The sequence below is a fragment of the Strigops habroptila genome, chromosome 4 (assembly GCF_004027225.2).
Source record: "Strigops habroptila isolate Jane chromosome 4, bStrHab1.2.pri, whole genome shotgun sequence".
NCBI lineage: Eukaryota > Metazoa > Chordata > Aves > Psittaciformes > Psittacidae > Strigops > Strigops habroptila.
Genome location: NC_046358.1, coordinates 82181117 through 82192286, shown reverse-complemented (window position 1 = coordinate 82192286; position 11170 = coordinate 82181117). Strand labels below are relative to the sequence as shown.

Here is an 11170-nt window from a genome sequence, read left to right as displayed (position 1 = left end):
CTGGAGGAATCACAGAGGGCTCGTACATCTCCGAATGCACAGATCACAGCAAAGCCACAGTATCTAAGTGCACATTTTCCTTCTGTTCCCACTACTGCTCCCACCAGTAACAGCCCCATCCCATACAGCACACAAGCATTTACCCAGTCATTTCTGTATCTCATGCCTTCTCTCAGAATCGCTGGTTTGAGCATGCAAAGGCTTTCATTCCCCCCTCAATAATACACATAGCCAATTCTAAAGGCAATTAAATATCAAAGTAGCAGCTGCCTAAGACTTGCAAGAGAGAGGCAGGTAAGTGCAGCTCGTAACAGTTAGTTGCTGCAATCAGTTTCAAAAGGTTGGTATGGTTCTGATCTATGACACCTCACAGCAAACACACATCCTTCTTGATCCTGCCTGCCACACAACTAGTCTCTCCTTCTCTAAAGCTCCTTTTTAATGGTCTCTGAAGAACAATCCTCAAATGCCTCGCAAACCATCATTTGGAAAGGGCACCGCATCCATCATCCCACTTCTTTGCTTAGATAGCTGCTTCAATACTATTTTGTGCCCATTTTGCAGCACAGAGGGTGATGGACAGAGCTGAGAAATTTTTCCCAGTTTTCCGAAAGTCTGAGTAAAGCAGCTCTTTACAGCTTTGCAAAATTGCCCTTCCACTTTTACCCATGCTTTGGCTCTTTCGGAATGATGTACTGTTTGATTATTTGAAGACTACAAAGCCTCAGGTGCCTTGACATGTAATTACTATTACAACAAAACCCTACCAGTATTTAATACTTATTCCTGAAGGAACTTGACAAGTCCATCTCCCAGAAAAACACTCCTTTGCACCAGCTGTCAGCCTTGGGAAGCCAGCACCCAACTCTCTCCACTGACCTTCCTGAATAGGTGGTTCCTGCGGCATGTCTGGAATATCCCCAGATTTGGACCACTTCACAGCCAGTGGGTGCAGGGAACAGCTCCAGAGTCTTGGCATCAGTGCAGGGAACATCCTGCCAGCACTGCCCAGTCTATTTTTGTCAGGGGCTCCAACAACAGTGCTGACTACAGATGTGGCAGCATGGCAGGGCATGGCAGCAAGCAGTGATAGCTCAGGCAGGCTGGTCCTCAGTTGCAGACACAATCAACTTTACCTGCAGATCAAAGATCCCCAAACCCCGGTTTCCTCCATTCTTATCAAGAAACAAGTTGTTACACTTTGTACCAGCCTACATCTCCAAACATTCTGCTGCAGCTCCGTCGTCTAATATTAAGGTTAAAAGTGCCTGGGAAGATGAGGGGTGATGTAGACATCCAGAAGAAAAGTCTCTGCATCCTGAGCAGCTTACGGATCACCCCTTCCCCAGTCCACCATTACTATTACTGGCTCAGACACTCCCCAGAGAGACAAGCCCCTGCTGTAAAGATGGATCACAGCTGAACTGAGGCACCACAAGCATAATGAAAAGAAAAAAAAACCCACCACAAACTTCTAGTTGCTCCTTAATGGTCTTCCTGATGTCCCCCCAGACATATAGAAACAAGACAACTAAAAGCTCTAAGAAGAAAACTGAGAAGCTGCATCCAGAAGACTGACACAGGACTTGCTAGGTATAATAATACTGATGCAGGCCCTTGATTTCTGTCCATCACTAGCAGAAAAACACTCACCACAAGACTAATATAATTTCTGTACCTAAGCCAAGTTCTTTCAAGATTGTCAGAAGTCAACATAATGAAGAGGAGAAATACTGGCAACACTTTTAGATGGGCTGCTGGCATTTGAAACTTGGACTTGCTAGGAACAGGAAGAGGGAATTTAAAACAATACCCCCTGCTGGTAATCTGTCCATGGTATCAAGTGAAAGAGAACACTGATTTGGTGTAAATAAGGCCAGTGCCTTTCAGAAGCAACTTTCATGAAACATATATAGCTGTACTTCACCCTCATTAGCAATGATGCTGGAAAGAATAACCTACTTGTTAGTGTCAATACAGTGTGTCTTCTTTGTGTTTCCTGCAGGACAGGCAGGAACTGACTATTCCAAAAAGTATCTTCGAAGGTCTCCTCTGAACCACCCTTACGAGCAAGGAAATCTCCAAATTTCCATCCCACATCCCTCTCTGCCCTGATGAAAATCAAACAGTAGCAAGATAAACCTGTTTTGCATGACAATACAGACAGCTTATACTAGAGGATTACTTTTTAGTGTTTTTTAAACTATTGAGTAAATAGAAATGCTGCAGGGTTTTTTGCTTTGTTTTCAGTTTTCTCCCTTCCCTGACTGTGGCTTTGTTACCTTGGAAACCTCCATAGGCTGGAGCGGGATTGGGTGTGTGGTGACATTACCAACTGTCAACCAAAGGTGTATAGATGCCTATGAAATAACAAATACAGAAAATGAGAGCCTATTTAAGTGTTTTATTGATAGCACAAAGTGCCCAAGTGCTGTTCAGAGGCAAGGCAGCAACCAGAGTTGGCCAGCTTAGTGAATGGGAAATGTGCAAATAGTTCCAATTACCTTCTATTTTTTTTTAAGTGACTGCATAAGGAACAACCTTATGAGATTACTTCTAAAAATGTAGAAGGCAGCAGTTTCTCGTGGTTGAATGAAATGAATATGCTGTAAAAGAAACAAGGTAGCCTAGTATGCAAAAAGATTTCTCTGGACACAGGAACCCTTGCTTATTTAACGTGTCGCCTGCAGCTGGTTTCCACACGCTGCCCAACTTGTCAAAATCATGAGAACTTTCTTGGAAACAAGTTAAATCATATTTCCTATTAAGTGTTAAGTGGAAATTTATAGTATCTTCCTACTGAGCTGAGAAAGCAAAACTCAGACTGCAGAGAGCAGCTGGAAAGACCAGAGCATCGCCAGCATTTAGCACTGACTGATAACGTGTTATCTGGGAGAATACTATCTCCTGAAAACAGGTTTTGGGAGACCACAAGGCCATGTGAAAACACACAAACACCCTTCCCTCCTGTAAAACTGCTCTTCAATGGCTGGATGACATTGCAGATATAGCATCACATTTCTGTACATGGTGAACATCCGATTTCTTCAGATTATCTGTCCAGAACCTCAGCCACTTGACTCATCATCTAAAAGCCTATTATTATTAATAATTTAGAAATTACACTCTTAGCACTCTCTTGCTCCATACCTGCCAATTAAACTACTTTAACCTCATTAACAGCACCAGTGCTTGGCTTTCGTGACATGGAGTAAGTTAACCTCTTGATTTATGGATATTGAGTACTGCTTGGTCTTCTTGATTTTCTTTGTTTCTCTCTTGCTCTCCTCATCAGGAGGGAGCTCGGAGGAACGCTCCCAGGCAGATGAATTGTAAGTGCAGTCACTCAGCCTGAGAGTTTTTCACAGACTTCTTCATGTTCAGTAAACCCCATGAGACTTGAAGCCAGAGAGCTTCCTTCTTTTCCATATAAAATCTTGACACCTCAGGCAACAGGGGTAAGACTAAGCAGCAACAAGATGACATGGGGGTTGAAAGCAGAAGCACAGATTTTTGCTCTGCCTGGCGTTATGTGCATTATGTTAAATGGAACCTGATATCCATGCACAGATGTATTAGAAGGAAACAGCATAAGGACCCCCTTCTGCTGCAGATGACCAAACCTGTGTAGAGGTCTTATATAAAGATATCTTTAACTCTTCATATAATGGGAAACGCTTCTGCCTGCTAAGAGAGATGGAAATTCTGAAATTCTCAGAAAACAGAACTTGTCTGTTAAGATCTCCTTTGAGAACAGAAACACACACACAAAAAATTAGAAAAGACAAACAGGAAGAGCTAATAGGTACACGAATACTTGAAAAGAGAGTGGCCAAACATCTATACCCACCTCTGCCCCAACCCACCCTCCCTTCCTGTCTGTACCAGCCAACATAAACAGCATTTTCAGGCTGATCAGAAGGCAGCGTCTCCTATTGCTACCTCTACTGGGAGTGTATTAACATTTCATGACTAAAAGCACACCCCACCACAAAAAAACCCCAACAAGCATCAAAGACATTATACAGAAAGGCTGCATATCTAAGCCTCAAGGAAAAACAGGAGGCATATTTTGTTCAGATACTCACATACACACACAGATTCACAGAAACATTAGAATCTCAATTGAGACCTTCAGGCTCGACTGCAATACACGGTAAATAAATAATACTAATAATAGCCTGAGAAAAAAAAAAACAAACCCAAAATCACTTTCTTCTCTGCTGCACAAACAGTGCATACAGAAGGCAGTAATGACACCCTGCAAGTAGACTTCTGCACATTACCAGGAAATACCACATGGGGCATTGAAATTAATGTCAAAAGGTGCCAGTGCTAAATTCATGATCATGCTCAGCAAACTCTTTTAATGACAGGTTTAGTGCTGAGTTGTTACAGTGACACGACCAAAGCACTATGGGTTTAATCTGGAGGGTAACATCGCGTAGACAGCAGCTTGAGCTGCACCAAGGAAAGCTGCCTGCATGACAGGTCGGCCACAGGGCAGCACAAAGCAGCAGGCTGTCCGTGGTAATTAGCAGGAGGTGAGAGCTAGGTAGCCAGGAAAAGCAGCTGTAGCTGCAGGTGCAGAAAAGCTACAGATGAAAACTGTCATCATCTTTCACTATTTGCTGCTCTTGATTTATTCTTGCTAGAAGGGTCAGGTTTGGAGTGGTTTGGCCCACTGCTCGCTTCTTGCGCTGTCAGTTCAGATTTGTCAGGATCTCAGCTGACAACACCGTTTTAGAGACAGAATTACCTTTCTGGATATCCCTTGAAGTCTGTCTATCCACCCTTGGCCCCTGTCGGACTACAGACCACAAGCACTTTCTTTCTTCTTAAAGGAAGTTTCTTCTTAAGACACAAGATGGAGCACTGCCAGATGGATAATGCCAGCATACACCCACCTTCCTTGGATAACAGAGACTAAAAGCAACCCGAACAGAAGGCTCCGCTTGAGTTAAACTAAGGCTGCAGGCTGGGATGTTCAGAAACCTGAAAGCTGGGTGCTCACAGCTATGGCCATGTGCTCCCTGGCAGGTTACTCATTCCCCACTTACTCCCCCTGTAACAGAGGCAGCAGTTACCACCACTCAAGATAGCTCTTCCAAACCTTGGTGTTTGCTGTAGCTGTCTAAAAAAGGCACTGTGAGAACTTCAAACCACATACTTCCATCAATGCAACAATCCAAAGCGTGTCCCATCATCCAGATGGTAGCTCCAGCCAGCTGGTTATTTTGCAGCATATGCAGATTTTCCTAAAAGTGCTCCAGATTTGCAGCACAGGCAGAAGGGGATGTGCAGCCCCTTCCAAAGAGGTCAGCACACAGTGGCTGACTGACTGCACTTGTCTTTCTGTGTAACACTGGAAAAACACAAATATCCACTAAGGCCAGGTCTGGAATCTCCCCTGGCTGGGTCCTACTTGCCATTCTTTCCCTTGACAGTTTGAGATATGATGTGAACGGCCCAGTGAATTGGACATTTTAAAGTCCCCAAGACAGATAAACAGTGACAACCCAGTATAATGCAGGTATTGGACTGGGACTTCAAAGACTTGCCAGGATTCAGTAGGGAAATGAATGTCAGCAGTGACTGGGCAACATGTGGCAAGGCAAAGGGAAACTCTTACCTCTGACTCCGACACCTCTAAGGGCTTCTCGTTGAGGCCCAAGCCTTCGGTCAGCACAGCTCCATTGTACTTGTTGCAGATATCCTCATCAGAGTAGTGCAGCCCCCCTGGGCTTGGGCGAGGAGGAGACCTAGGAAATGTAAAGGATGAGTGTATGGGATGTTGTCATTTCTCTGAAATGACACAATTAAATCATGCTTAGAAACCAGAATCCCAGACGTGGGCATTAAAGTCCTCCCTAGATCCTACAGACAACATCCTCTCCCCTTTGCCTATTTCGCAACTGCTTGAAGCTAGATAAAAAGCCATTTCCAAGAGCATGGTGTTCCCAGGTTCTTACCTGGTTCCATTCTTCTTTGAGAAGGTGCTCTTGATCAGGTGTCTGCTGTTGAGCTCCAGAGAAGTGAAGCCTCCATTATCCAGGGTGACCGACTCTTCCACATTGGAGATGGTTTTACCTGAAGCCAGGCAATGAAAGATTCAGCTGAAACAAAGGCACTTTTCCCCCCAACTACAACTGCAGGAACTAACTTTTCCTTCTGTGTGCTGTATGACACCATTAATGATTTAAAAATCTCTCTACATTTATTACTGGCAAATGAGAGCAATCAGAGTGAAGGAGAGGAGCTTATTACGAATGTGAATGGGCAGAAGGAGCCAAAAGAGGGAAAAGAAGGAGTTGTGGATGTATGCATTTCATTTGGAAGTATCTAAAATAGTATAGATGAACTGTGCTCCAAAAGTGCTTATTCTTGTCTTTTGACTATAAATAGAAACGAGGTGACTAATTCAGGTGGTCGCTGAAGATGTCTTAAATCAGATGCTGTGAATCCCGTTCATCGTGACTGAAGCAAAGCAAGAGAAAGTAAAATTAGGAAAGACAGAAAAAGAGGAAAAGGAGGAGAAAAGAAGGCAGCAAAAAAAGCAAAAGCAAGGGTAGGTAGATAGCAAATAGGGAAAAGATGTCAGAACTGTAATGAGGATAAGATGTAGATGTGAGAAATCACTGGACAATGTAATGCAGGGAAAAAGACAGGGGACTGGAAGAAGAGGGAAAATACAGAAAAGTATATTATTTCTTGTGATCAAATATAGCACAAGCTTATTCTCTCCCGTGTTCATTCTTTGTAATCCCAAAGGTGTGAGCTCAGCTTGTGCCCTGGGGAGAAGGACAGGTTGCATATTGCTGCTTTGCAGCAGACAGGTACTTTATCCTTGGCTTCAATTTCAGTGCTACATTAAGACTCAGTGTGAACACTGGTATCTGACAGTACAGGTCAGACCTGTCTTTTCATGTCTGTTCCCCAAACACAGAGCAAAACTAAGAAGATGAGAGATTTCCTATGAGCTATGCATACAAATATGTAATAGTATTAACTTGGTAAAATGCCACGGTATTCATACATCTTATATCTCATGGGACTGAAATCTGATTTTCTAACACTTGTTAGAAGTGAATTATAAAGAAAGAAAAGATCTTCACTTTGGGACTGAATTACTAAATACTGCCTGGAAGATTCCTTCATTACATTAATCCCTATGAACAAGTAGTGCAAAGACCCCTCCACCTGATTCTACTCATTTACATGCCTTTTCTGGCACCTCCTGGCATTAACACAATTTCTTGCTGAAGGTGGAGGAGGCTATCAGAGAAATACACATTTGAACAACTCTTCCAGGACTTTATCATGTAAGGAGAAGAAAAGGTAAAAACAATATTCAGAGCTCAAGAACTAGGCATTATGAAAGGGAACTATTTTAACATTCCTAGTCATAGAGCAGATAGCTCCCATTTCCCTTTAGAAAGGAACCTGGTAAAAATTGTAACTAAAGGAAAATTCAAAGCTTGATACTCATTATGCATTAAAGTCTAACAAAGCAAGACACCTCCTACCTGTTTGGGCCAGCAACTGCAGCTTGGCTTAGAGAATGAATGTGAGATGCAGGACACTTTAATACAAAGGAGTTGAGATACAGTCCTCACACATACAGACCTAGAATATCTATACTGGGTACAGCCATGGAAAAGCAGAATCTTTCTCCCCATCTATCAGGGAATTATGACAAAGCTAAATGAAGTCTCAGCTTATTCCTCTTGTGGTCTTCTGCCAAGCATTTCACTCAGGCTCCTTGGCTTTTGTTACAGTCCCTGGGACTTCCAGATACTGTCCTGTCCAAGCCCATGGTTGGTTATCATCCAGAACCTGATAAGATCAGGCACTCTTTGCCCAGTATGGCTATGGGCAAAAGCCATTCTTCCCAAACCAGACAGCAAAACATCTGAGTTTTCTGCCAAACAAAACACCTATAAACAGAGTTCACACTGATGAAATCAGGGTTTCAAAAGGAAGACATTTCTAATTCCCACAGCTGTTGAGAGCTTGTGCATAGCATGCAGCCAATGTCTTACCTGTGCTGCAGTTCTTGTACTTCTTGCTCTGGCCATGCAGGACCAATGCAAACACCACCAGGAGGATGAGGATCAGACTTGAGAGTGCCATCACCAGCAGAAACCACCACTCCTCATAGAAAGGGGCTTCTGTTTGTGCTGAAAGAACAAAAACCAGATAACAATTTTTTCTTTATGCTCCTTCAAAATTTTCTCTTCTTCCCCACAGTGAACAATGCATCTGGAATAGTTTTCAGGAGAGAGGTGTTCAAAGGAGGTAAATGCAATCTGCTCTGCAGCCAGACTTTCAAGGGGCTTGCTGACACTGATGGCAAAGAGAACAGGAATATATCACAGCTCCAACATCTCTGCAAGCATCTTTCACGCACCCAGAGCCTTAGCTAAGAAGTTATCACCAAGTGAGGAAAGGGAGGTTTCTTCCTAGTGCTCTGCACACCTACATTTCCTGACTACTGTGGTACACTTAGTACTCCCTGGGTTGAAGGAACCACTAATATATCTATGACGACCCTGAATTATTCCACTTTTTAAGAGGCTTAACTTGCCAAAATGCTGCTCAGTGGCTCCGAAAAATACAGCTAGTGCCAGGGAACAAAGTATGCTTGGTTCAGTGTCTTTCACTGCCTCCATTAACTCCAACTTCCAACATTCACTGCTCCTCTATATCTTTTCCCCATCAGCTTAGCCAAGCCTAGTGTGCAGTACATGGGTACCAATTGCCTGGATTTTGTGCAACCTCAAGTCATTTCACCTCATTTGACCTCAATTGGAGACACAAAGTGATACCAGCTTCCCCTTTCTCGAGTTACCTTGCCAGTCTTGCTTTAAAGTAATAAGCATTGGTATTTCTTGCAGTGATATTCTCTTTGTCAGCATCCCTCAGCTTTGGGAAAAAATGCTGCTGCTGGAGCATAAGCCAGCAGTTGTATATAATTTCCCTGTAGTCCATAACATAGAAGAACACCTGGTAGGAATGGGCAATGCCAGGAGACCAACTTCAACGCCTCACTATCACTGAACCAAGGCACTCTCTTTCCTCAACTGTCCTGAGTCCTGGATCTAAGCATAAGTCTGTGGTAAGCCTGATGATATGAGCTCAAATTTGTTCCAGATCACTGCGTATTCTGCAACAGTGAAAAGCAGCCACAAGCCTTCTTTGCTAGGATGCCAGCCCAGGCCAATAAAGTCCTAAAGGCAAACTGCACAAGGCATGCTGGGCTGAGCAGATTCAGTACAATTTATACCTCCCTGTGCTAGCTGAAGTGGGCAGCCTAAAATGCTTTATACTTTTATGACTGTGAATCTCAATGGAAACCTCTTACTTTCATGCAGCAATTTGAGATGAACACTGAAGCATCAAAAGGAGGTGAACTAAATAGTTCTGTTCAAGTGGAAAACTTACAAACAAGTAGTTTATTTATAAAAAGCATTACAAGGAGATGCATGCCCAGCTTCAGAGGAATAATGTCTTTCAGGAAAGGGAAGACTGACATGATTACCAATCCTTTACATTGTGTTATAGCCTCTGTGAAACCACAGACAGGAAAAACATTGACTCTCACCATCTGAAGTGGGCTGTCTATGCCCTTGTCCTGAAGGAGAAAAGCAAGGGTAGCACTCACTGAAATCCACAGACAGCTCTCATGGGCTAAGTGGTTAATTGTGTAAGGACAAACACAGCCGTAATGGTGATAGCAGCTTTTGCTACTCTTGCCTGCTGGGTAACTGTTGAATGGTGTTTATGCTTTTTGCTGCAGGAGCAAAGAGATAAAAGCCACTCCAGATACTGGAGCATTGCCAGGTTCTCAGGACTCTCCAGAATTTTGAATCACAAAGCTGCTTTATCAGGTTCTTTTATTCCTCTTTCCCGTCTTTGCTGACGTAGCAAGGGTGAAACCTGTTGCTCAAAAGCAACCTGGAGTACAGCTGTCTCTGCATGGGTAAGAAGAGACCTGAGTAAAGCAGCAGGCTCTGCTCCTTCATGACAGGCCACTGAACTCTGGTTGTCTAGACATGTCAAGCTGAGTGGAATTTGTTTTTTGAGGTATTGAAGTTACTTCAGAAAACCAGAGCATTGGGCTGCTCAAAGGGATTTTGGAAGCATGTTTAGGCCATAGCCCTATTTACTGGGAATACACACAATAGAGCAAGGAGGGTGGGAGGAGCGTGAGAGCATCACCAACAAGCTGCTCTGATGAAGGAGGAGCGCAGGCATCACACCGTATGGGAACTGCCAGGCAGAGGACATCAGGAATGATTTTGTGAAACTAAACTTAATATTTTTGAGAGCTAAATACACAATAACACAGAACATATTTATCAGAGAACCTTGGGGAAAAAAAAATAAAGAAGGAAGCAGAGCAAACAAACCAACAGAGTAGGAAAGGTGAAAACCCAAACAAATTGTAGGCTGTGTAAATTAGTCTTAGGGCAAGAGATCTCATATATAAACACTCATGAAACTCCTGAGAAGGTTCTTCATCACACTTAAAAATGGCACACATGCATTTTTCTTCTTGAGAGTAAAGCGAGCTGTAAGAACAAGCCTTGATTCACCACTATATTACTCTGGTTTTATCCTAAAACAAGTGAAAACAAGCTGCCCTTGGTTATTCATTGCAACTAGAGAATCTGGGTTGCGGTTTTTTCCCCCTCTTTTCCCCAACCCAAGAAATTCCATTGGAAAAGATATTAAAAAAAAAATAATCCATGATTACCTGATACTGCCACAGAGGGAACACTGGGTTCTCCATAGCCAAATTCATTGACAGCCACCACCCGAAATTCATAGGTCACACCCTGTTTGAGTTTGTCCAGGCCAACGGTGTAGGAGGTAGCGCTGCGAGGGATGTCCTTCACAAACATATCCCACAGTCCTTCATCTAGGAAAGCAGTAAGGAGAGAAATGGCATGAACCGTGCGACTCGGCACTTCCTTCTGCTCATTGAAGAGAATTGTCATTAATTGTCAAGCACAGGCAGTGGACATGCCTACCTGAAGGCAGTTCAGTGATACACACAAATGTCAGAATGCCCTGCAAGACCCCACCTGTAAATGCATTTATTCATGATGGGGTCTTATAATAGCCTAGATGGAAGAGGTTTCCTCTAAAATGTGCAGCAGCACCC

General features: G+C 43.3%; 1 protein-coding gene across 3 annotated transcripts in view; it reads right to left on the bottom strand.

The window, feature by feature from the left end:
• The window catches only part of SDK1 (sidekick cell adhesion molecule 1), a 411662-nt gene that overhangs the window by 6966 nt on the left and 393526 nt on the right, over window positions 1-11170 (bottom strand). For all 3 annotated transcript variants that reach the window (XM_030484559.1, XM_030484561.1, XM_030484560.1), the window contains 4 exons: window positions 10760-10924; window positions 8043-8180; window positions 5973-6090; window positions 5633-5762 (listed from right to left, as the gene is read on the bottom strand). In XM_030484559.1, coding sequence (XP_030340419.1) covers window positions 5633-5762; window positions 5973-6090; window positions 8043-8180; window positions 10760-10924 — 551 coding nt within the window. The remainder of the gene's footprint in view (window positions 1-5632; window positions 5763-5972; window positions 6091-8042; window positions 8181-10759; window positions 10925-11170) is intronic.